The sequence below is a fragment of the Paramisgurnus dabryanus genome, chromosome 22, assembly GCF_030506205.2.
Source record: "Paramisgurnus dabryanus chromosome 22, PD_genome_1.1, whole genome shotgun sequence".
NCBI classification, from domain to species: Eukaryota; Metazoa; Chordata; class Actinopteri; order Cypriniformes; family Cobitidae; genus Paramisgurnus; species Paramisgurnus dabryanus.
The window spans coordinates 11,228,969-11,256,099 of record NC_133358.1 but is presented as its reverse complement, the minus strand read 5'-3'; the positions used below and the strand labels follow the sequence as shown (position 1 = coordinate 11,256,099).

Genomic DNA, 27,131 nt, shown 5'->3' with positions numbered 1-27,131 from the left:
TACGACGAAAGAAATGATGCAATATTTTGCGCAATTTGCTGTCAGTTTACAGGTAACACAGAAAAGTTGAAATCCTTTTTTCGTTGGAACATGTCTGTTGTATATGTATACAATTATATTTGTATACAATTTATATACTTTTCAATTATTATTTTTAAATATGTGACGCTGACATTTTTTTATTGGGGCCAGTGAAAATTTCGGCAGGGCAAGTGAAAACCTGAACCATAAAAAATTATTTGCATTGAGCCATGTAATATAAGACAATATATAACCTAATATATAATATAACAAGTACTAATACACTGAACAGAGTATTCAGACATTTTAGTAATAGACTATGAAATTGCATCCAAATTCCTGATGGGACTTATTCTGGTCCTTTCCTATCATATAATCAGATTTTGGGGACAAAGTGGGGGTTAATGTTAGGGGATCTGGTTTCTGTATTTTGGTCCAGGACCAACAACTATATGATTTAGCAACACGTCCTACTTAAATAAATCATGTCATGGTTTACGATACACCTTCAGGGTCTCTCAGGATCTTCAAAAATGGGAAATGTAATGTAGTTCTGACATAAAACCAAAAGGTTATAGGTTCATCCCACAAAAACAGATCCTATAATTACTGAGACTTTAAGCAAGGCACATCCACAGATTGGTCCAGGATAACTGGAGATTGGAGAATAGCACATTGGTTGTAGAAACCAGATAAATCAGTACTGTAAAAAGTAAAAACTCTGTAATACAAAACTGTATTAAAACAACATTGCTGGTGGTTTAAAGCTGTATACAGTAGGTGTCCAGACTAGGCTTTCTAACCAGACATCTTTGGTCACCAGCAAGTCTATACGAGCTCTCAACGAGCAATAATATCCTTTCAGCAGCCGGATGTAACAATTTTCATACTGAATGCCGCATCCTGAATCCAAGGGCATGACATACAGCAGACCAGACATACAGTAGCCTTGAATTTGAAGGGACTTACAGTGATAAGACACCTGGAAAAACACTTATCCTTCTAGGTCCCACTACTGACTCAAGCACCCTTCAACTTGAATAACAAAGTGTGAGCCCATAAAATCCAAAAACAGAAAACCTCCACAAAGGGAGCATTGCCATATGCCATAACTCATAGTCTCAGGCTTGAGCAGATCCCCTAAATATTTCACAAATCATTTCAATGTTAGCCATCTCATCCTTCATTGAGAAAAAGAGGACATTTGGAGAAATGTTTGAGGCCTTGGATGATGATGATACTGTTTCACTGCTTCCTTGAGATCAAACGTAACCTGAACTTCAAAGACAAACTTTAAAACTATACTTATGTGAGAGAAACATTGTTTTAAGATCAAAGCTCATTTCATAATTATCCAGCAAAATGAAATATTTGAAAGTTAATAATGAAACTGTGAAACGTTTAAAGCAAGGGTGCAGCTTGCTGGATCGCTTTGCATTTGTGTTAGTCATGTTATTGAAACTGGAAATATGGGTAATTTGTTGTGTTCTCACAAAATAATGATATCCTTTAAATCTGTGGCTACCAGAACAATGGAAAAAATCTTAGTATGCAAAAATGTATACAGGACTCGTCCCTGAAACTCACTACTATAGGATATATGTTAGAAAGTTTAGGTGACATTCACTGGAAATTAAACTAAACAAGTGCTGGTTTTATCTACAGACCAGGTAATATTATTCTCCATAGGATCTGAAAATGGTGCATGTGCATGTAGACTAAACCAGCAGCCAAGATGTCTGGGGCAGTACCCTTTAAAAGTGGTGTGTGTACATTTTAGTGGTGAGCATCTAGTGGTGAGATTGTGAAATTGCAACCAACAGCTCACCCCTCAATTTCAAAACGCATATGGTAGCCGCCACAGGACAAACATGTTGTCGTCTGAGACAGCGTAGGGATGAAACGCTCCCTGTATAACAGTTTGTAATATTTCTTTTTTATGAGAACTGCACGTTTTTGTACATTTCATACTAATTAGACACCAATCTTGCTGTCACATGATCCCCTCACATGGCAACATTTTAAATGTTTAATTCTGGGATCCAGTTATTAAGATACAGCAATGAATGTAACTTTTTTGGCATTGTACTCTTTATTTTTAACTCTTTCCCCACCGAGATATCTCGTAATTTAAGAGAAAACATTTGCATAAAAAAGTGTTACTGATGAGGTTTTATGGTTATCTGTAATACCACGATTATCCAATAGATGGTGCACTTCCCTCATTTATAAAAATAACTATTATTTACAGCAAAAAAAATTTTTAATGAATTTTACACTGCCTTTATGTTTTGATAATCGTTCTGAATCTGATCCCTAACAAAATTCCTTTACAAAAATGCAATCATTTCAGCTTTTTTGCTAAAAAAAATTATTTTTGAAGAAAAATACCCCCCCCCCAAAAAAAATATAAATAGGATGAAACTTTTTTTCCCCCATTTGTTGGTTTGTAATGCGCTCTGTTATTTACTGTAAATTGTAAAATATAAAAGGTCATCAATACTATTTAACCCTCATGTGTTGTTGGGGATGTTTTCATCCACTACAGAGTTTTTTTTACTCTTAATTTGGCCGTAACTTTCTCTCTGTTTTAGCAAATTGAATGATTTTTGGTGACAAATCTTATATTTACATATATTTTAAGAAAATGCTTTGAAATTTTTTAAAAACTCAACGATATACCGTGGCCAAATTTACTACCCTTTCGTGTTGTTAGTGGATGAAAACATCCACTAAATTCAACGGCTGTAAAAATTTATCAGATGAATATTTTTTCCAAATTTTTTTTCATAAATCTGTTAATCAACCTCAGTACTGATCAAAACTACCAAATCTTCACAAAAATTCCATGATTTTAACCCTTTAATTGCCAAGTTTATAAGGTGTGTCACTGATTTGGGGAAAAAACACACACAAAATGACAGATTTTCAATATAAAAAGTGATTGTAAACTGGATTTTTGTTTACCTTTTTCAGAGTCTTGAACATGTCTAAGATTGGTAAAAACATTGGCTTTGAAACATTTTTAGTTTTTGTGTAGCATCAGTTTTAATTTTTTTCTCCCTCATTTATTGTTATTGGCTGTTTTTGCCCCATTGACTTCCATTATAACCACATTTTTTGATTGCAGAGCTATGACACCTTTTTATCATGCATTTTTGAATGTTGGATTTTTTTCCTTTTGCTAAGAGGTCAAATTTGTAATTTTTACTGTTGATCACCATGTGGCACTATTAACCCTTTAGTAGCCCTGTGCAAAAACAAAGCTTAATTTCTGACTTGTACATTGAGTTATATGGAGTATAACTCCATAATAAAAGCATATTATTGTGCGTGTGCGTGTGTGTGTGTGTGTACCTGGTAATTATCACGTTGTGGGGACCAATTGTCCCCACAAAGATAGGAATACCAGTGTCTTTGTGACCTTGTGGGGACATTTTGATGTCCCCATGAGGAAACAAGTTTATAAATCAAACAAAATGATGTTTCCTGAAAATGTGAAGTAGGAGAAGGGTTTTTGTGATGGTTGGGGTTAGGGAAATTTTCTGTAAAAATCTTCTCTGCATCGGATTTATGAACATCATTTATTATGAACACAAAAACAACTTCAAATAAATTGAACAATGAAGCAAGAGTAGAGGATGGATGGAGAACTAAACAATCAAACTAACTTTTAGTGTGTATGTGTGCCGGGGGTGTGTTCAGTATTTCCAGCAGGACTTGCAGCATATCACTTGATGCTCTCTGCAAGTTTGTCCACCACAACAGATGCAAGTGCTGACATGTTTGTTCTTTGCACCAATTGCATGTTCCCCTCTTCACTCCTGAGCTGCTGGTTCCTGATGGTGTCTGTGGATTTGTGTCTGGAGAGACAGCTGCAGGAGACTCAATCTCTCTCACCAGTGCAGTAGCAACTGGTGTGCGAGGGTGATGCTCTCTCCTCAATATTGCAGCAGAGATTTTCCCAGGTCTTCTAGGAAAGCCTTCTCCTAAACAGCTTTTCACCTCCCTCGTGCATGAGTTGCTGTCCCTCCAGACAAACTTGCAGAGAGCACCAAGTGATATGCTGCAAGTCCTGTTGGAATGACTAAACACTTATGTGTTCATAATAATGATGTTCATAAATCTAATGTCTAATGCAGAGAAGATTTTTACAGAATATCTTTTTTTCATGCACATACACACACATACGCACACATACGCACGCACGCACGCACACACACACACAAACACGCACACATACGCGCACACACACACGCACGCACACACGCACACACACACACACACAAATATGCTTTTATTATGGAGTTATACTCCATAAAACACAATGTACAAGCCAGAAATTAAGCTTTGTTTTTGCACAGGGCTACTAAAGGGTTAATAGTGCCACATGGTGATCAACAGTAAAAATGACTAATTTGACCTCTTAGCAAAAGGAAAAAACACCAACATTCAAAAATGCATGATAAAAAGGTGTCATAGCTCTGCAATCAAAAAATTTGGTTATAATGGAAGTCAATGGGGCAAAAACAGCCACTAACAATAAATGAGGGAGAAAAAAATGTAAACTGATGCTACACAAAAACTAAAAATGCTTCAAAGCCAATGTTTTTACCAATCTTTGGCATGCCCAAGACTGTGAAAAAGGTTTAAAAAAATCCAGTTTACAATCACATTTTATATTGAAAATCAGTCATTTTGTGTGTGTTTTTTCCCCAAATCAGTTACACCACTTATAAACTTGGCAATTAAAGAGTTAAAATCATTGAATTTTTGTGAAGATTTGGTAGTTTTGATCAGTACTGAGGTTGATTAACAGATTTATGTAAAAAAAATTGGAAAAAATATTCATCCGATAAATTTTTATAGCCGTTGAATTTAGTGGATGTTTTCATCCACTAACAACACGAAAGGGTAGTAAATTTGAACAATGCACAAGGGTTAAGGTAGCATAATACATATTGTTGAAGTAGTTCAAGTGACGAAATGGCAACAGATTTAACTAGATTCTCTATTGTTCATTCAACTATAAGGCCAATTGCATTCTGTATAAGGAAAAAAATAAATATAAAAACATAAAGACACATAGCCACTTATGTTGTGCTTATGTACTGTAAGTATGCAGGTGATATAACCAGAAGATCCAAAAACAACAAATCTAGATGGGGTTAAGAAACAACAAAAAGAAATTGTGCAATGTTAAAAAAAAACTCAAGAATATAATGCAAGGACAGATGAAAATTTGTTTTTGTCGAACTGACATAATGCACAAAGACTATCCAAAAGAGAAAAAAACAGACGAAAATGGGGAGATGGGTAGAGGAAAATATGGATAAAAGGAGGGTGAGAACACAGGGGAAGGTGTTGCTTGACTTTCCATCTCTCACTAGAGCAGATATGTAGATGCTTGACTGCTGGCAAATCCTGGATGAGATGTTACCATGGTACCCACTGAATAAAAAGCTTACCACTCCCAAGATAAAACACATCACACACGCACCTGTACGCTTGCTTGATTCTCCAGATGCAAACAGCACATACTGAACAGTCAGATACTGAACAGGTCAGCTGGCGGTAAAAAATTGTTTTGTTTATATATGTGACCCTGGACCACATATTCGTGATTATTCCTGTAGAAAAAAGTTTTTGTTTACATCAACATATATAATGTATACATAAATACATACACATGCATGAATAATAATAAATAAGGAGAAAATATTGATATAATAAATATTTATATATAATATAAATTATATGTAAATATTAAAAATGTATATACACATGCAAATATGTTTTAAATAAATACATGCATGTGTTTGCATTTATATATACATAATTATTATACACATTAAACACACATTTAATATGTAAACAAAAACTTTTATATAAAATAATTGTTAGGCAGCCCTAATTGTATGGGTCAAAAAATCGATTTTTATGCAAAAAAAAACCCATCAGGATATTAAGTAAAGATCATGAACCATTAAGATATTTAGCAAATTTCCTACAATTAATATTACACAAAAATGTATTCATAATTAGTAATGTGTTAGGACTTCATTTGGACAACTTTAAAGTCAATTTTCTCAATATTTTGACGTCTCAGATTCAGGATTTTCAAATAATTGTATTTCCGAATATTGTCCTATACTAAAGAACCATACATCAATGAAAAGCTTAATTTAAAAGCTTATTATAAATTATGGTTTAAAAAAATTTACCCTTTTTGTGGTGCAGGGTCACATATAAGACATCACAATATAGCTTGGACCAACAAAATAACCACGCCTTGGTTAACATGTTGCCATGATAAAACCTTGCCTTTTGGAAATGCACCAACTACACTAATTATCTGCCAATTTCAGATAAAATAGATTTGATTCATATGAATACAGTATGAGACAATAGTACATTTAGCCACATTAGCACTACAATGTGCTAACAAACATATTTAAAAAGCTTTTGGGGAACTTTAACCAGTCAGTCAGTTGCCATGGGTGTGGCTTTGTTTGTGTGACATCACATAAACAAGAAAATCAAAATGTCTAATGATGCTGCTGTTGTTTAATAAGGGTGAAAATGTTTTCATTATATACAGGTAGGTGCTGTGTTCACACACTGCCAACACACAATTACGTCCAACCACCTTGTAAAAGTGCATTTTGCATAATATGGGACTTTAAACTTGCAAAATATGAATTTGAACAGATGTTTAAACCGCAAGTCTATTCACAATGAACTGTTGACTAATTGAGCCAATTCGAGTCCAACAGTTGCGCTCATGCGGAGAGGACAATTATAAATCCCCTGGAACAAATGCTTCTTTAGCCAATGTGATGTTACCAATGCCCAGCAGGAGCGGACGGGCCCATTATCATGCTGGCTAAACATCATTTATCAGAGCTTGACAACATTAGCACAGACGCTAATGAACAAACAACAACCACAAACACACCACAGGGACGAATCTTTAATGTTGAGCTGAGATTAGGCATTAATCACCAATCTCTAGTTGGGGTCGTACGAGAGCAATGACTCCAAGAGGGATGAACTTCCAAAATTCCATTGCCATTACAGCATCCTGATGCTTTTCCTGGCACTTCTTCCTTATGCAATGCAGCTATCGAAGGTCTAGTAAATTTATTAAACATGAGGTGGTCTGAAACCAGTGACATTGTTAAAAACATTACCCACAGAAATTACTGGCATACTGTACTCACACTTTCATGAAGGAAAATTAGAGGTAGAGGTAATGAAAATAACGATGATAGCATGCTTGACGTTCCCAGCTGTTTCCAAGGTTTGCGCAATGATGTCATAACACATCCAGATACAATACCCAATATTAACAACTACGCCCAACAGCGAAATGGACCTCTGCTTTCTTAAAAATAACCCAGCCATTATCAGAGACATTCAGGTATATAATGAATTCACATAATATGCAAACTGTGCACAGCATAATATAAAGTGCAAAAAAAGATTTGTGAAAGTATTCACACATATGACAGTAGAGATCAGCATCTCTCCTAAAACACAACCAATTACTCACCCTGTCTTTGTCATCCGCCACATCACAAAGCACATCATCCAAGTCCAAAATGCCCCCATCTCCATGTTCTAACCGATGAACTTGTATCCAGTATCCCGGGTCCTAAGAGAGGAACAAGGAAAGAGAGTTGCAATGATTTATGTTTCTGTATTGACACCTTTGAATTTTGATCGTCATGCCAAACTGTCTTACACCAGTTGAGACCAGACTTATTCATATTACACAATTACACTCACCTAAAGGATTATTAGGAACACCTGTTCAATTTCTCATTAATGCAATTATCTAATCAACCAATCACATGGCAGTTGCTTCAATGCATTAAGGGGTGTGTGGTCCTGGTCAAGAAAATCTCCTGAACTTCAAACTGAATGTCAGAATGGGAAAGAAAGGTGATTTAAGCAATTTTGAGCGTGGCATGGTTGTTGTTCCCAAAAGGGCTGGTCTGAGTATTTTTACAAAGGGGTTTACAAAGGGTTTACAAAGAAGGATGTGAAAAGGGAAAAACATCCAGTATGCGGCAGTCCTGTGTGTGAAAATGCCTTGTTGATGCTAGAGGTCAGAGGAGAATGGGCCGACTGATTCAAGCTGATAGAAGAGCAACTTTGACTGAAATAACCACTCGTTACAACCGAGGTATGCAGCAAAGCATTTGTGAAGCAACAACACGCACAACCTTGAGGCAGATGGGCTACAACAGCAGAAGACCCCACCGGATACCACTCATCTCCACTACAAATAGGAAAAGAGGCTACAATTTGCACGAGCTCACCAAAATTGGACAGTTTGAAGACTGGAAAAATGTTTCCTGGTCTGATGAGTCTCAATTTCTGATGAGACATTCAGATGGTAAAGTCAGAATTTGGTGTAAACAGAATGAGAACATGGATCCATCATGCGTTGTTACCACCGTGCAGGCTGGTGGTGGTGGTGTAATGGTGTGGGGGATGTTTTCTTGGCACACTTTAGGCCCCTTTGTGCCAATTGGGCATTGTTTAAATGCCACGGCCTACCAGAGCATTGTTTCTGACCATGTCCATCCCTTTATGACCACCATGTACCCATCCTCTGATGGCTACTTCCAGCAGGATAATGCACCATGTCACAAAGCTCGAATCATTTCAAATTGGTATCTTGAACTTGACAATGAGTTCACTGTACTAAAATGGACCCCACAGTCACCAGATCTCAACCCAATAGAGCATCTTTGGGATGTGGTGGAACGGGAGCTTCATGGCCTGGATGTGCATCCCACAAATCTCCATTAACTGCAAGATGCTATCCTATCAATATGGGCCAACATTTCTAAAGAATGCTTTCAGCACCTTTTTGAATTAATGCCACATAGAATTAAGGCAGTTTTGAAGGCGGAAGGGGGTTAAACATAGTATTAGTACGGTGTCCCTAATAATCCTTTAGGTGAGTGTATAATGTATATGTATTTAATCTGTTAAGAGCATCCAATGCCTTAAAATGCTTGCTGGGTATAGGTACGAAATGAGTAGGTAGGTATGAAATAAAGTTGAGACAGTATGAAATGCTAAATACATAAATTAAATACCTGGCTTTTAGATAGTCATAACAAAAGTCTTCAGTGTGACAATTTATATGGAGCACGCTTAAATCTTATTGAAACTAATCTGGATTGTAATGCATCCAAATGACATCAATAAACACACCTATAGCCAGTGATTTTGATATTTTATGGGCTTGAAACTGTGTGTCCTAGATGAACTCGGCTCATGTGAACCACAATAATCTCATAATTTAGCACAGCTGGAAAATCCCACAGTCAGCTTTGCATCTACAGACTCTGGATGAGCTTCAAACTGAACTCGTGATGAAGATGAACATGGGGAAAATTGGGGTCAAACAGTGATGGAATGTAAACCTTTCCTGCCTATGTTATCTTCATGTGTCTTCTCATTGTATACTCATGTTGATTTATAAGTAACGACAAATAAACTTGCATGCACAAAAACAAAACAGTTTGGTGTATTTGCTGTTTTTACAGATATATACAAACGTTTTTCATACATTTAATATTATTACTTGTGCCCAAGTCTGTGAAATCCAGACTAAAGTCATATAATCTATACTGTCGTTATGAGATTACTACCATCAAAGATTGGTCTCACATTGATTTCAATATTAAAGAGTCAATATTAAAGAATTCAAGGTTATATTTTTACAGGATGTGCATTATGATGGATGATTGTATGTAACTTTTAATGCATATGGCAGATGCTTTTATCTAAAGCGAACAGTGTATCAAGGTTTCTCGCAGAAAATTTTGTTAGTTAAGGTGGAAGGGTTGGGCGGGGCCGGGGGCGTGGCAATCAAAGGGCGGGACGTATGTGTCATGATGAAAATTATTATTTTTTTATTTAAAACACTCAAATAAAACTTAATTTTGAAGAAACTATGACAGAAAATGAACACATACTAGATTATTAATGAATTACATGTTTTTAACAGATACCTCTAATGGGAATAGCTGCGTGATGAAGTGAAACTAAAGTGTTAAAAACCACAAACTAAAGCAGATGTTGTAGAAAGTCTGGCGAACGATGATAGATGCCGCAAAAATGGTAAAAACTGATTATTTCCCACTATTAATTACATTATCTTAAAGGAGCGTTATTTTCCGAGATGCACTTGACGGCCTTTTGTGCAATGTAAAATAATGACTAAAGTTTTTGAATTAAAATAGCCTGTTGAATTGTACTACCTGAAAAAAAATGCATTGTATTAACCGTACTTGAATTTTAATGCATTGTATTTTTATGTTTTTGAATTAAAACAGCCTGTTGAATTGTACTACCTGAAAAAAAATGAAACGTCTTCATTTATTCATAAAGTCATACCTTTGCAATTCTTCAAGTTCAAGCATACAGTACTTCTAAAACACAATCGATCAAAGAATTGCAAAGGTATGACTTTATGAATAAATGAAGACGTTCATTTGATATCGCAAATGAAACTAATTGCAGGCTTTTGAAAAACTAAAAAATTACCCTTAAACTCTTAATTAATTATACTTAAACTCTTTTACTGCAGTAATAATATTTTTACTTTTAATGTAGGTTTGAGAGGAAACTTAACAGTCATGTGTCAAACATTAAAAGGCATAAACGCGAGTCCCGTGCCTCCGCGCCCATCAACCCATTACTCCTTTCGTGTTCACGTCTGATATGCGCGCTCCTCGGCTCCGCTCTTCACGAGTAGGTTACCCGCTTGCTCTTATGCTCATCAAAAAGTATATTAAATGTTTATTTATTTGTCATTTCGTTTAACCTCAAAGTCTAACATTATTCTAGCAATTCCCTTTTTCTTTCTTTATTTAGTAAGTTAAATTAAATATGTGAGAACGAAAATATATTTTTAGTGATTTGCATGAAGAGAATATGATGTTAGAAGCTTCATTTTAAGCATTTAGTAGCTTAATTTATTTAAACAGTTTTAATATGCTATTTTAAAAAGTATTAGTTTTTTTTTTTTGTTCATTTATATTTCTTGTCACGGTGTGCAGGTTCTTTTTTTGTAGGCTATGACAGCCCAATATTTTTTTTTACCAAAAAGGCTTAATTAATGTCATGTTGCATTACAATTTAAAGTATATCAATAATTTTTATCAAAAGTTTTTCAAAAGCCTGCAATTAGTTTCATTTGCGATATCAAATGAACGTCTTTTTATTCATAAAGTCATACCTTTGCAATTCTTTGATCGATTGTGTTTTAGAAGTACTGTATGCTTGAACTCTAATGACAGCAATGTGATCGCTGATGCGCTGAGAGAGAGAGAGAGAGAGAGAGAGAGAGAGACAAAGAAAAAGAGGGAGCGCGACCCTGTATAGAAGTGGATTGATATGTTATTTGAAGTTGGCTCGTAAAGGACAAAACACCTGATTAAACTATAACGTAGCTATTATACACATTTTTTCAGGATGTTCTTGCGACCGGTGGCAACTTGTCCACGACCCGGTGGTTGGGGACCTCTGGGTTAGTGGACTCAGTTTGCAAAACCATTGCGAAAGCGTGTGCACTGTTTATTAATTGTTTATGAATTTGTGGATACGGATTGCAAATCTGAGAGCACTGATTGTTTAATTGTGCGTATGGTTTATTAATCCGCGCGCACTATTTGTAAATTGAACAGTTTAATAATCTGAGTATGGTTTATAAACTTTGGTGACGAATTACAAAACCGTGTTCGTTTCTCGTAGGCATAAGAAGATGGTAGATTGCCACCAATAAAATCTACAATCAACTTAGCTTTTGAGAAACGAAGCCAATAGCAGGCAGAAAGGCCCTATTTAATTTATATGGCATTTAAAAACCGTTTAGTATCCTGTCAATAACATAACCAAACAATACACTCTCTGTATGAGTGTATTACAGTTGTTTTACTAAAACTGAACATAAAAGCCAACATTCATCACTTCTGCAGTGGATAAATCATCTTACATGTACAAAGTCTTGGCGAACACGTGCACCACCTGCTGGTCAGATCGATTAACAGCAGATGAGTTTATACTCGGGACTCTACTGCTTTTCCTGCGGTTCCCGGATGTTAAAGGGCGTTTTGCAGGTAAAATTTTTCAACGAATTTGTGCAATTTGCTTGTTAATAATAAACATTTAAACTGTTATCCATTGTATTTTATGTTGTTGAGTATCACAAAACCCGAAAAAGTATGAAAAAGTACAGCGGTTTGCAATGATTCTCCTTTCCCCCACAACGCACTGTATGACGTCACGCTGGGGAGAGAATTTACCAAAGCAGCCTTGAGAGCATTGAGAATGACTTTAGAAAGACGAGTAAAGTACAGTTCTGATAGCGCAGATTATTTACATAGATAGATAGATAGATAGATAGATAGATAGATAGATAGATAGATAGATAGATAGATAGATAGATAGATAGACAGACAGACAGACAGACAGACAGACAGACAGACAGACAGACAGACAGACAGACAGATAGATAGACAGATAGATAGACAGACAGATGGATAGGCTAGTATAGAGAGATAGGCAGACAGCCAGATAGCATAACGTTAGCATTTCTTCGTGTAGAAAGTAAACAAACAATTAACATACTCGTTCATGCTGGCTTGAGGGGGTCCATGATCCTGCCTGAAGTGGGTGTAACTTTTATGCGATCTTCAGCACAAACGGTTTTGGCAGCATGTCTCTAATCCTGGAAGGTGAGTGAAGCACGTCACATCTGTTCGCGGGGACCAGCGACCCAAACGCACTCACTTACTTACAGCCAGTAGCGAAATGGCAATCGAGAGAGTCGGGACTTTCCCGGTGGGTCGATCTGATAATAGTTATACGTTTCGAGTTAACAACACCGTCTGGCGGCGTGATGTGCGCCGGTTCCCGCAGCCCGCTGGTCAAAGTGCAGCCTCTCTGCTCAACAAAGTATATGAAAGTGCTCAACCTGTTCGGCAGGTCCAAACATGTACAGGATTTATAAAAATACGGTGATCAATGAGCGGTTCCTCCTCAAATGGCATAGTCTGTCGTGATGTAAAAAGCCACCGAACGCCTGTTTATTACAGTATGTATGCGGTCGGATCCGAGTGTGCTGCTGCTGACTGCTGCTGCGTATAAAATGATCGTGTGATTCGTTATAATCACATAAACAATATAACAAAGCATCCTTTTATTTCACAAAACAATATATTTGAGATATTATTTGATAGACAAGTAAGTGTGGATTAAGGATGTTTAAAAATCTCTAGCCTGGTGGTCAGGACATGAATGGATCAAATCAGCAGATTTGCGAAGTTTTATTTATCTCCACATATATCATAAATAATAATTAGCATGGTAACTTTGCAGTATAACACATTATATATTTCCTACGATGTATATATGATTTCCAAATTATATACGTATGTATTAAACAGCAATAAATGTCTCATCTATCTCTATGGCTCTGGCTGAGTCTTTCTCCACTTCTCCCCAACGTGACGTCATCGCAGAATTGTGTTAAAATAACCGTTAATACCAAAAACGTAAAAAAAGTGGTCTTTAAGACCATTTTTGAGACATTTTAAAAATTATACACATATCTTGAGTGATTTATGTACCCATTAATCGACAGTGGTGGTTAACCTGCAACACGCACTTTAAATGTTGAAATCTGTACGACTGAATTTTTGGACTTGAATTTTTGGACCCGAATTTAAATGGACTGAAAATTGCCTGCTGAATATTTTACGTTGTATTTTTAAACAGACCGAATATTTTAAAGTGAAATCTAAAAGGTGAATGTGGACTATTGAATTTTTAATACAGAAAATATACACGCATGTTGAATTTCAGCCCTTAAAAATGCAAAACCTAAAAATACAATGCATTAAAATTCAAGCACGGTTAATACAATGCATTTTTTTTTCAGGTAGTACATTTCAACAGGCTGTTTTAATTCAAAAACATAAAAATACAATGCATTAAAATTCAAGTACGGTTAATACAATGCATTTTTTTTGAGGTGGTACAATTCAACAGGCTATTTTAATTCAAAAACTTTTGTCATTATTTTTCTTCCATAGTAGGGTTTCCCAACTTAGGCGGGCCGCCCGAACTGCAATGTGCTGCGGTGTTTGTTGTATGAACACTTAGAAAATAGTAAATCACAAAAAAATGACTTTAGCTGTGTTTTCATAGACTATTCCACCTTTTATGTATTCCATTTGTTTCCTAGTTTGGTTCTTTTGGGTAATTTGTTTTGGACAAATATTGTGACGCTGTATTTGATCTCTGTCGATGTATAAAACAATGTGTCATTATAATAACAGTTCATAAAATGTATTAAAACATAATATATACATATATTTAAATTTAAACAAATGCACCAGGAAAAAATCTAATCAAAATAAACCCAATGTGAAAATATTCTTGGTAAATGTCAACAAGTTCATCCAAGTCTTAACAGTATTACTCTGGCAGACATTATCTGGCCACAAACCCAAAACAGGACTCAGCAAATATCTGAACAAATTCAGTGCTAAGACATGCACCGCTGCTGGCCAGCGTTTTGCCCTTCCACATTCAAAGAGGTTGAAAAACTTAGCAACTAACATGCGGATTTGTGATCCCATAATTGGCAAAAGATGGAAATGAAGAAAAGATTTGTTCTCATCTTTAAAAGGATGAGTTTGTGCAGTAATTATTTATGAAGCAGGGTGCTAGCGGGGACAGTTCAGGCCTTTTTTGTGTGATTTAGGAATGTCTGCAAATAATGAAGAAGAAATAGGGAATAGGGAGTAATTTGAAAAATGAAATATTAAGCATGACGGTAAGACAGATGGTGCAAGATTCTCGAGAAAAACATTTGTACTTTACTATAAGAAAATGTGTCATGATCGCACACAAATATACACACCTTTAAACATGCAAAACGTCTGTTTTAACTCAAATCCCAGGGTCATGGGTTCAAAAATGCATTACAGGTAGCATATGCTACTTTTAGTATAAACATTTTTTTAAGAAATACAAATGAAAACCTTTCATTTCCACATTATGTGGTCATTGCAGTCATACAATGTAGCCAAACCTGACAGTGGTCAACCACCAAACTAAAGACAATTTTGGCTAGTCCATTGTGCCTTTATGAGAAACAAAATCATGATTAATCTAATGACTTGTGTTTTACCATAATGGTATACTGAGTTTCCTGTATATGAAACTCATATGTGACACAATGACCTGTGGGGTTTGCCGCCATTATGCAAGGGGAAAAAACGATGAGTTATTAATGCAAAGATAACAAAATTTATTTGGAATCTACAAGTAGGCCTAGACGTGAACTTCCTGTAGCAGGACGTGGCTTGTATTGAAGTATTCACATTATTTCAAATTAACTTAAGAAAATGACAAGTGGAAATTCATACTTAGCCAAATCATCAGTCGTTTAGATACAAAACACTTTAATGCAAAACTAATGTGCTATCATGTGTTATTTTACCTACCAAGTACCACAATATAATGCACTACTACCGTACATTCAATTCAACTAACACACACACACAGACTAAACAAGTGTCCTTTGTCTGGTATAACCTCCACAACATATCTTTCATCAGTCCCTCACGTGTCCTAAGAAAAGGGTCACCGCGTCTGAGAATTGATGATGGATGGAGATAACACTCCTGTATGGTGTGAGATCAATGCGGACAGGGAAACCATTGTCAACACATCATTTATTTCTCTATGAAATAACACAACTAGGTCGGAGTCACGGCACTGAACAAATTGAGCATCATGGCTTGAGCCCAACACATTCAAGGACACATCTACTGTATTTCAGTCCAATTTAGTGAAAACCCTTAACGCAAGATTGTTACATTTTATAAATATTATGCTTAAGTAAATAATATGGTTTTAAAAACTGGGAAACTAGTACAAAAATACTGTATATTTGTAAACTATAATTCCCTCCATTTCACTTTTCTCAGAGGAATCTGAATAGCTCGAAGCAATCATCAGTATAAACTAACCAGACCACATATCACCTTCACAGACAGTAACCCCATTGTTGCCGGCAACCTTTACAAGGAAACGCAAAGGAAGTGAACGATACAATAAAGACAGTCTCTAAGAAAACTAATTTGAGGTGATCTATACAAACCCTTCCAGAATTAACCACAGGCTGTTCTTCAGTAATATCAAAGAGGTTGGGGCAACATGTCATGACACTTTCAAAGCACACATACTGTATAAAAGAGCTATTGTGAGCAACCAAGAGCCAGTAGATAAAGATGCTTTATCTGGGAAGAGTGCATGTATTACCCTGCCTGTGTAAATATTGCCTTTTATTTAATATACTGTACTTATTCAGAGCTGCACGTTTGATCTGACTGGGTAAAATAGTACAATAGTGACAGTGAAGTGTTTGTAAAATGTAAAACATGATAACATAAATTGACCTCAGTTGCACAAAAGTCGGATTTCTTTGCTTTCTTTCAGGCACACAGAAGGATACTGTTTGGAAAATCCCTACAACATGGATCATCAGGCGTTTTTGTCGTGTCCACAACAAATACTGAAAAGAGTGAAATACTAAAAAGCCATTTAGGAGAAGTATATTTGTATAGTGTTTTACACAATATTTCCAACGAATTAACAGAAAGTCATTTCGTAATGTGGAGAATGTCTCAGCGCCTTATTTTTACATTGAGAAAGTGGGTAAACAATTTACCTTTTAAAAACTCTAATGTAATGTTTTAACCATTAATGCAAATTATCATGCTTTTAATACAATTTGGCATTTACAGTATTGGCAAAAACAATTACTTGTGGTAAACAGTATAGCAATCATATCAAATCAACATATATTTTGGGCTCTATCTTACACGACGCAAGTGTCTTTTGCTAGTTTCCACCCTGCGCAATTATAATTTTCACGTTTAGCGCACGTTGTTTAAATAGCAAATGCATTTGCGCCCCCTTTTGCGCACATGGGCTTTCTGGTCTGAAAACGAGGTGTGTTCAGGCGCATTGTTGGCGCGTTGCTATTTTGAGGCAAATAAAATAGACTACACCAACAAACCCCTGCTCTAAAGTCAATGCCGCAATATGTTTTTTTGTTATTTGGGTGATTCTCACGAAACCATTGAAACACCACGGCACTAATGATTTTAGCTATAAAATGTGTAATATAGTAATATTAAAAAGCATCAGAATTAACACAATACTGTGTTCTACCTTGCACAATGTGTGATTTCAACATAAGAATTTATAATTTGTCAATTTTATCTCATGTTCTGCTGAAATTCTCATTACCGCAATGTGTCCGGCTGTGTTTGAACATGCGTTATGTTGTAATTTAATCAAATTAACACAAAAATATTTAGAAAAAAATTAAATGGATGTTTTGCTAGACTACTTTAGATGACAGAAAAAATATTTACTGAATATTCATTGTATAATAATAATGAAGAAAAATTAGGAAAATGATGTGTCCATGCCTGATGTTCTCATCCTCCGCAACACTTTTTGAGAACAGTTTATGCACACATGCAGAATTTTAATAAAGTTTGATTTTGAGTGACCAAGCACATGGACCAGTTACTTCAAGATGGCTACCAGGTAAGATCATTTTTTTTACAGTTAATTTGAAATATTGTCTTGTCAGAATGCTTAAACAACATTTTGATTATCATTACCGCAACAGATGCTTATTAAATGTAAATTTAATTAATAGAAGCATAATACTTTGATTTTAAATGCATGTATAGAATCTCCAAATTATGTTCTTTCAGGTTTGTCATGTCATTTTGAAAATATGTCAGTGTTGATGTTTTCTGACTGTTGCGGTAATGAGATTTTTTAGGACTAATTTTTTAAATTATGTTACAAAAAGTGTTAAATGATAAGTAAAAGTGTTTAAATTAATGTTCCCATTTACTCCAGACTTTGTTTTTCAATCTCTGGTGGGAAAAAAAGTAAATTTAAGCAATTTTTACATTTTCATGCTTGACATTTTTAAAACCAAGTTTTCGTGAGAATCACCCATTTAAAAAGCGCATTAGTAATATGCGCCTAAATGGGACGACAACGCGGGTTTGCTTAACACATATATGAATGCGCAGCAGCACAAAAACGCTTTTAAATATGAAAGATTAAAGAATTGAACGTAAAAGATTATTATTGAGTCTCTTGGACATAAATGAGGAACGATTATGAGACGTTAGAAGGCACAAAGAGCTGCTTCACCTGTAGCCTGGTAGGTAAATAAATGCTTTGCTTTAAACAAATGCATCTGTTTTTAAAAGTTTTTTTAAATGCTACCTCACAGATTTATTGTACATGATGACTCTGTACCTGTGGATATGGTGAGATAAGAAACATTTTTAACTAATGCTTAAAAAAAACTGATGCTGTCCAAGTGCTGAAACGTGCGGAGAGCCGTTTGTAAATTTTTTATCTCCTGTTTGTTACAAATAAAGTATTTTTAGAGTACAAACCTTTTCTTACATACTTGTAAATAATTTGTTGATGATATTGGATAGCCATACATTTAAAGCAATTAAAAGCCTGCTGTTTTACTTCCATGCCTAAAAGAAAACGGGTTTTAAAGGTTTAATTAAAAAATAACAATTTCAATACAAGTGAAAAACAACACAATTATTTAACATTAATCTAAAACTGGTGGTCTTCTTCCTCGGCTTAGTTTTTTCAGTTTACAAAGTCCGTCATCTAAATAGGGATTAAACATAGCGCCAGCGCAACTAGCTTTTAAAGGGGATGAGAGATAAGACTCTCATTGGTTTATTGCACGTTACGCCCCAAATACTCCCATTACTCATTAAAAAAAAGGACCAACCCATTTTGACCATGCGCTCGGCGCACAAACCATTTTTCCCGTCTGTAAATTAGCAAAAGTGGATTCGGACACGCCCATTTAGACGTTGCGCTGTGCGCTTTAGACAATGCGCTAAGATCGTTAAAATAGGGCCCTTTATGTTACTTTAACTTAACAAATTAAGTTACACTTTCAGAAATAAAGGTACACTGTAAAAAATACTTTGCTGCCTTAACATTTTTTGTTAAATCAACTCAGATTGAGTCAAGTCATGTCAAGAGAGATGAGTTGTCACAACTTATAAAATATAGTTTAGAAAAGTCAACTTAATTTTATAAGTTATAACAACTCCCCAGTAGTTATAACAACTCTTTAGTCAAGATAAATAATAGTAAGTTGAAATGACTTGTAAATCCAAGTTGATTAAACAAAAATTTTTAAGGCAGCAAAGTATTATTTACAGTGTACAAAAGTTGTCACTGGGACAGTACCCTTTCAGAAAGGTACACCTTTTACCCAAAAAGTGCAAATTAGTACTTCAAAGGTACATATTGGCAGTTCAAAGTTTTGTACCTAAATTATATTAGGACCTTTATAAAGGGTACTGCCCAGTGACAGGTTTATAACTTTATTTTTGACAGTGTTAACAATCTCAACTTGTTTTTTATAAGTTATGTCAACTTATCAAATCAAAACTTAAAATAATAGGTTGAACTGACTTGCAAAACCAAGTTGTTTTAACTTTATGCTTTTTTTAAACAACTTGGTTTTAAAAAAGTCAATTCAACCTACTATTTTAGGTTTTGGCTTAAAAAACTTAGAAATTCAAGTTGAAATTGTTTAAGTTCATTTTTAAGTTAAAGTAACATAGAAATATGGCTTGATTTGACAAAAATGCTGCAAGGTTTTTACAGTGTATGGTAAATATATTTTAAATATGCCTGATAATATTTTGGGAATAAACCACTTTCGTGAAACCCATTCTTGCCATCATCTTTCATTCTTACATCACTTCATCCAGTTGTGATAACATCAATGAAGATCTTATCATAGCCACCATCATTAAACCACAATACATATCTGGTTCAGTACAAGGAGACATTTTTATATAAGTATTTGTATTTTTGCACCTTACTTTTTAAATCAGGGCACCATTATGGGGTTAGAGAAACACACACGTCTAAGAGAAATGTCAAATGTAGAAATAAAATTAATTAAAAACTAAATGGTATTTCAAAAAGATATAAACAAAATAAACGTTATATTCAAAAATTAAATCACTTTACAATGTGGTGAATGTGAATAGCTGACAACTCGCTGAGAGACGTGTCACGTGAGAGACACTTAAATAAACATGTGTGACAGGTACTTAATCACTTTTATTAAGTCAATAACTTAGTTCAGAGTTAAACAGTAGATATACATAAAAAAAAAAACTTTTTTAATGTGTAGCGGAAAAAACACCCAATCTGGCAACACGCGCGTTTTACAGCTGCATGCGTCATCAAAACAAAGAGCACTGGACGCTGCTGAAATCCCTGCCACGCCACTTCACACACTGGACCTAGTAAATTATCAAGAAACAGTAAAATATATATTTACAAAGTGTGCATATGAATATTAAAAATGAAATAGTTAAAACAAGTGCACTATATAAAAAGTGCTTGTTTATAATAATATTTAATATTTCACTAAACAGTATTGTAATATTTAATGACAGTTAATCTAGTAACACAACAAAAGCTTCCACCCTAATCTGCCATTCATGGGAAATTAAAAGTTGGGCAACCTTGCCATCTCAAAATGTGTTCATATGTGACCTACTTAAGTCTATTGTCGAAACCACGCTGCCTGTGACAACATAAAACTCAAAGTACCGAACTGCATTATCAAAAACTTTAAAAAGTGTTGATAGCCACAAATTTCCAGAGGCCTAATACTCATTAATATCTGATAAAAGATGTACAAGTAACGGCACGTCTGGAGGCGAATATATACACAATACTGGCACTTAGTCAACATCAGGTTTCACAGGGCACACACACACACATACACACAAGGCAATAAAAGATGCAGTTTTAGGGACACAATTGACTTCACTGTGAACAAGGCGGACCCCTCTACATTCCCTGTGGCACATTTATCATGTTGAGACTCGTTTGCTGCTGTTTAAGAATACGAATCTACTGTGTCCTGTTATAAGACCCGAATAAAGAAATTTAGAGAGTGGGAAAAGGTGCAGCTTTTAAATGCTGCTTTAAACTCTGTGAATTAAAAATTAAAACACTGTATGATTTTATGGTGCGTTCAATGATATATGAATAAAAAATAAGCAAATTAATTAATTAAAAAATCAACTACTGTACTACACTGATTATAGACAGAGTTTGGGGGGACGGCCCCCTAGTCCAGAGTTAAGTATGATTTTGTCTAAGCTATAAATGAAATACAAATCATTTGGCTTAGTTGTTGCTTGTTTTGTGTCACTACGGTAAACATACTACGAAAGTTATTATCATGTTGTTTTAATAATGAACACGAGCAAAGCAAGCTAACGTTAGCTCATCCTGTGCAGCTGTCAATCAAAGAACGTTATCATCTACTGTCAATCATCACGCCTCAAGACCCGCCCCAATTTACAACGTTCAGAATTATTTAGTCGTGCATTTTTCTTCCGGTGATTTGTCGACTCGTCAAATCACTGTTACTTTAATTTTTTATATGGAGTTAGTACATTTGATGGCAGCACAATCAACTACATATATGTGATGAAATATAGTGTTGGAGCATAATGTTGTTTTAGGGTGGACTTCTGCTTTAAGGCATTTGGCAGGTCTGGGGCCGTATTCACAAAGAACTTTAAGGCTAAAAGTAGCTCCTAACTGGCGAATTTAGAAGCAACTCCTAAAAATAATAGGCGTGTCACTCCTAAATTTAGGAGTCCTACTTTTTTTCACTAAGAGTAATTCACAAAGCATTTTAGCCCTAAAAGTAGCACCTAAGTCTGGGACAGCTTAAAAGAAGTCGAGAGGACTCCTAACTCACTAAGACCTATTCACAAAGGATCTTAAAATGTCTTAGGTGCTGATCCTCCTTAACATGGACAGTTTCACCAACTCAAAAGCATTGCACATACTTAAAAGCACACTTTAATGTAAGCATATTGTTTATGACATTTGTTTCATAATTCATTACATTCATGACAAGCAGGAAGTTTTTTAGAATTACATGAAACAATAATGATATTAAATATTTAATATTATAGGCATACCTGTTGCCATGCTAGTCTGTTTAAAGGCTGCAATCTCAACCCTCTACTGCGATTGTAATGCATATACCACCGCCTCTCGCATTCGTCCGGGGTCCGCGACATAAGCGGGAATGTTGCATTGATCTGCAACAAATCCTCTCCCCAGTGATGCGCGGGTTGATCGGAAATGAGCGGATGCATGTGGTCACCCGCGGTCACGAGTCATCCAAAAATATTTTTTATGATATTCGGGTCGCGTTCGGTCGGGTCGTTTGAAATAAAGATGGCAATTAACTATTAAACAATTACTACTTAAAAAAAATGCTGGCCAGGGAGCGGGTCGGGTACACTATTTATTTTTTATTTTTTGCGGTCCGAGTTGCGGGCGGTTAGTTGAAAACGTTGGTCGGGTGCCAGTTGTTTTGTACATTGACCCGCGCATCACTTTCTCGCATGTCTCACGCTTAGTTTTGCTTGATATCTCAGTGCCGAATTTCCCTTTTATTACGTTTCTTTTTTCCAGCACCAACTGGGCCAGCAGCAGTAACTGATCCTGCATCCATTTGGGCTTTCTTTTGGCGAGTTCCACCATCATTTATTTATTACATTAGGCAGGCTTCTTTAATATGGGCAACATTTCCTTGCTTTAAGTAGTCTATTTAGGCTAATAGGATGTACATTAATCAAGCAAGTAATGCAAAGTCGTTTTATTATTAGGCAATTGGCGGTTTTCATTTGTATTAGGCTTGATTTAATTTAATTTAATTCACAACTTTTCTTTAATATATGCATTTTGATGGCATTACTATTATTATTTTGTATAGGACACAGACATATTTCGATATTGTAATTCCATGATTTGGTGCGTCTGTGTTATGTTACGCATGACAGCCCTGTCATCTAACAACCAATCACCGTGGTCATTGCGAGGCAGCTCGTGCATGAGAATTGACGTCATCCGTAGCAACGAAGACTCACTCTTAGTTTAGGAGTTATCATTTTTCCTTACTAAAAGTAGGTCTGAAAGGCGTTGTGAATAACTTTTAAGAGAAAACTCCTAGCTAAAATCTTTTAGTGCGATTTAGGAGTACTCTTAGTGATAAGATAAAATGCTTTGTGAATACGGCCCCAGATGTGCATTTATCGAAAAATAATGCATACCCGTGGAACATTTCTTAGCCAATCAGAATAAAGCATTCAACAGCCCCTTGGTATAACCTATAATAAGCATGCTAATAATCTCACAATCTATGTTGAATTCAATCAATTGTAAATGCACTGCATTGTTACAAAGCCCTTAAAACGTTGACCTTATTCACAAACCTCATGGGCTTTACTTAAAAAAAAAGAGTTCATGAGGGACACAGGAAAAGATGAAGGAAATGAAACGACAATTAGACTTGAAACTTAAGAGAATGAACTGGGAAAGAAAGCTGTTGAGGTAAGCCTTGGGTCTTAGCCTCGGTCTACAAAGTGTTTGCCAAGGACTACAGCGCAGCAAAAGCCAACATCACGCTTGCTGTCTTGGCGCAAACATTATTGGCATTAGAGGCAGTAAGACAGCGATCCAGCAATCATGAGCCATTACAAACAACAGCATGCCATGACATACTGTAGTTTTTAGAATATTACAAGTTAATATCAAGGTTACAAGTGAGATACAGTTAACAACATGAGTCAACCCTGAGTTAACAGTTCTTGGCAATACCTTTTTTTTCTGTGAGATCTTAAAATAACTTGAAATTTCCACTGCTGGATAGTCCTGGTTTGTTAACTAGTATAGCCATGGCACCAACTAAACAAGTTTTTCAGCCAGCATGGCCTTTCTGGTGACTGGTTGACCACAAAAGTCTTGCTAGTTAGTATAATAGTTGAGATAATAATACAATAAGGGGTCAATACTTGGCAGGTTAGCATGGTCCAGTCAGTCTCTGCTGTGAAGGATCTTTATCGATAATGTCTAAAGGATGAACTTACAATATGTGTGAATCGTACTGTACCAAGGTACGCTTGACCCCAAAGTATAGTTTGTTTGGCTAGTGAGGAGGTCTCGGGTACAGTTCGTTTGATTCGAGGGTGGGGCACGTGGGTACGGTTCAGTCCAGTGAAGTATGATTTGGGCGCGCTCTTAGTGTATTGAAAGAATACAAATTTTAAAAGCAACATATAAACTACAAATACTAAATACATTTTTAAATTTGCCTTTGGAGGGCTCTTAAAACAGAAGATATATTTCCCCACTTGCTTTCTTTTACCCCACAGTAGTCTCTAGGGAAGGATTTGGGACTACATTTCTTAAGGTGCCATTAGCTTATCACCACAATGTCTCATGAATATCTGATGTTTTAATAACCGGTCTTTAATTAATAATGGCTATGAACACAGTTCATGAACAAAGAGCCCCTACAATACATCTGCGATGTGTGAGCAGGATGCTGGGATAACTGCCCCAGCGATGATGAGCATTTAAAATCACATAAGGGTCCAAGTATATGAGCATATAATGATAGATAATTAAAGCAATTACAGCATTAGAGATGAGATGTATCTGTCTCTGGTTTAAATACAGATGGGTTTGGGGTGAGGAGACAATGTCGCATATAAAGCGATTAGAATAGAGGGTACAGGAAGGAGATAACAGGAGAGCGAGCGAGAGAGAGAGGAGGGGGGTAAAGGAGTGCCCATCATGAAGGAATGAATTCTGGGAAGAAAACAGCACAGCTGTGAGGGTCAATAAATCACCCACTGCTCCATACAGAACACATTCTTTGAATCATGCTCATGTGAAAGATATTCGGTGTTCATCTAGCTCTAAATAAAAGCCTCTGTAAGGCTACTTTCACACTGCAGGCTGAAACAACGCAATTCCGATTTTTTTGCCCCTATGCGACCTGTATCTGATCTTTTCATGACAGTCTGAACGACACAGATCCAATCTTTTCAAATGTGACCCAGGCCACTTGGGTATGTGGTCCTGAATCCGATCTTTTGAAATGTGAACTCTGTCTGAACGGCCAGGGCACATGTATCCGACCCGTACGTCATTGATACGCTACAAAAGTCATAATTCTGCATTGAAGTAGGCGGGAATGAGAAGATAAACAACAAACACATTGCTAACACTGCTCCACAAAACGCCATGGACAAAAACCTTGCTCTCCTCCTTCTTTTTAATTTTCTTCTTAAAACAAGAAGATTGTAATTGTGCTGGCTCCGTTAGGAAAATAACTTTAATTTTGCAAAAAGAGCTCTGCTGTTGACTACACTGTTGTTGACATCCATGTTTAACGTTAGCTACTTCCGCAAACAACGAGAGATGTCGTTGACCGTTGAGTACTTTTCTGTGCATGCGGGTCACTTCTGGGTCATTTTACGTTCACACAGGAGATCACAAAAGGTCGCATTTAATTGGAAATGTGAACGGCCTTGCAAAAAAATCGAATAAAAAAAAAATCGGAATTGAGCATTAAAGGAACACGCCCACATTTTGGGAATTTAGCTTATTCACCGTATCCCCCAGAGTTAGATAAGTCCATACATATCTTTCTCATCTCTGTGCGTGCTGTAACTCTGTCTGACGCAGCCCCCGCTAGCTTAGCTTAGCACAAAGACTGGAAGTGAATGGCTCCAGCTAGCATATTGCTCCCAATAAGTAACAAAATAACGCAAACATTTTCCTATCTGTGTGTTGTGATTTGTAGTCACACCGTGTACAAATAACAAGGTCATATGTGACACAGCTATCTTTTTACAGTATACATGGGAACTATATATCACTCCACCCAGTAGCAGTGCTTTGCCTTCTGAGAATATAGTCCTTTACAGTGCAACATGGGAAATTCAAGAAATTCAAGAAAACATGTCCTTTACAGTGCAAAGTGTGCATTTTTAAATGCTACAACTGGTGCTTACTTACTTATTGGGAGCAGTTTGCTAGCTGGAGCCATTGACTTCCAGTCTTTGTGCTAAGCTAAGCTAGTGGGGACTGTGTCAGACAGAGTTACAGCACGCACGGAGATGAGAAAGGTATGTATGGACTTGTCGAACTCTGGGGGATACGGTGAAAAAGCGAAATTCCCAAAATGTGGGCGTGTTCCTTTAAGCCCTGCAGTGTGAACGTAGCCTAAGATGCATAAATGTGATATGAATCCATACAGTGTGAGTATAAGTACATTTGTGCTACTGACTTCCTGACAAAATACTACAAGAACACAACAGTCCCAAGCAAGACGGTCTACAATACACTATCCAGTAGTGACTGTATACAAAGCTATATATAGAGAGAGACAACAAACATTTCATAGGTTTAAGAAAATTGTAATCAATGTTCCATCAAAAACAGCAAAATCATATATGTATATATGCTGTCTGCGAGAACATTTATTTCAATGTAGTGGCTGCAACTTTTCACAATTAAAAATGCCACAAAGAGTTCAGTGATGCCATTGAAGAAACATTTTTGGTTCCCAAAAAAAACATTCCCAGACATCCAACTATCCCAGATGTTCCGGGAGTCTCCTACATACTGATAGCGGCTCCCTGATGCTGGCAAATGATTCAAAATAATTTGAGAACGTTTGAGTTAGAGAGGTCCATAATACTTTTTACAAGGTCTCTGAGTCTGAAGAAATTGACATAGCGAGTGACAGTGTATCATGTTTGGTCTCTCTTTCTGATAACTAGACCATGTTGTAGGCGGGCCATGTTTATACTGCGTAGGTTCCGCGTCGGTTTTCATTTATAATTTTGCGTCGTCGCCCGCGTCAAACACATGTGCGACCGCTGGTGGGCAGTAACCAAGCGTGTAACCACAGTAGCAGCACGATCGTCAGAGAAGAAGAAGCTTGGCAAGTTAACCCACAAATGAAGAAGAAACAGCAACTTGTTGTGTATGATTTGAGAAGACCAGCAATGATAAGTAAATAAACAGCGACTTTTGATGCAGTTTGAGTTAAATCACTCCTCAACTTGGCTCTTCTTTGT

General features: G+C 36.2%; 1 protein-coding gene across 3 annotated transcripts in view; it reads right to left on the bottom strand.

Annotated features, from left to right (window-relative positions):
• The window catches only part of pard3aa (par-3 family cell polarity regulator alpha, a), a 556,247-nt gene that overhangs the window by 469,246 nt on the left and 59,870 nt on the right, over nt 1-27,131 (bottom strand). For all 3 annotated transcript variants that reach the window (XM_073813113.1, XM_065294770.2, XM_073813112.1), the window contains exon 2: nt 7,577-7,678. In XM_073813113.1, coding sequence (XP_073669214.1) covers nt 7,577-7,678 — 102 coding nt within the window. The remainder of the gene's footprint in view (nt 1-7,576; nt 7,679-27,131) is intronic.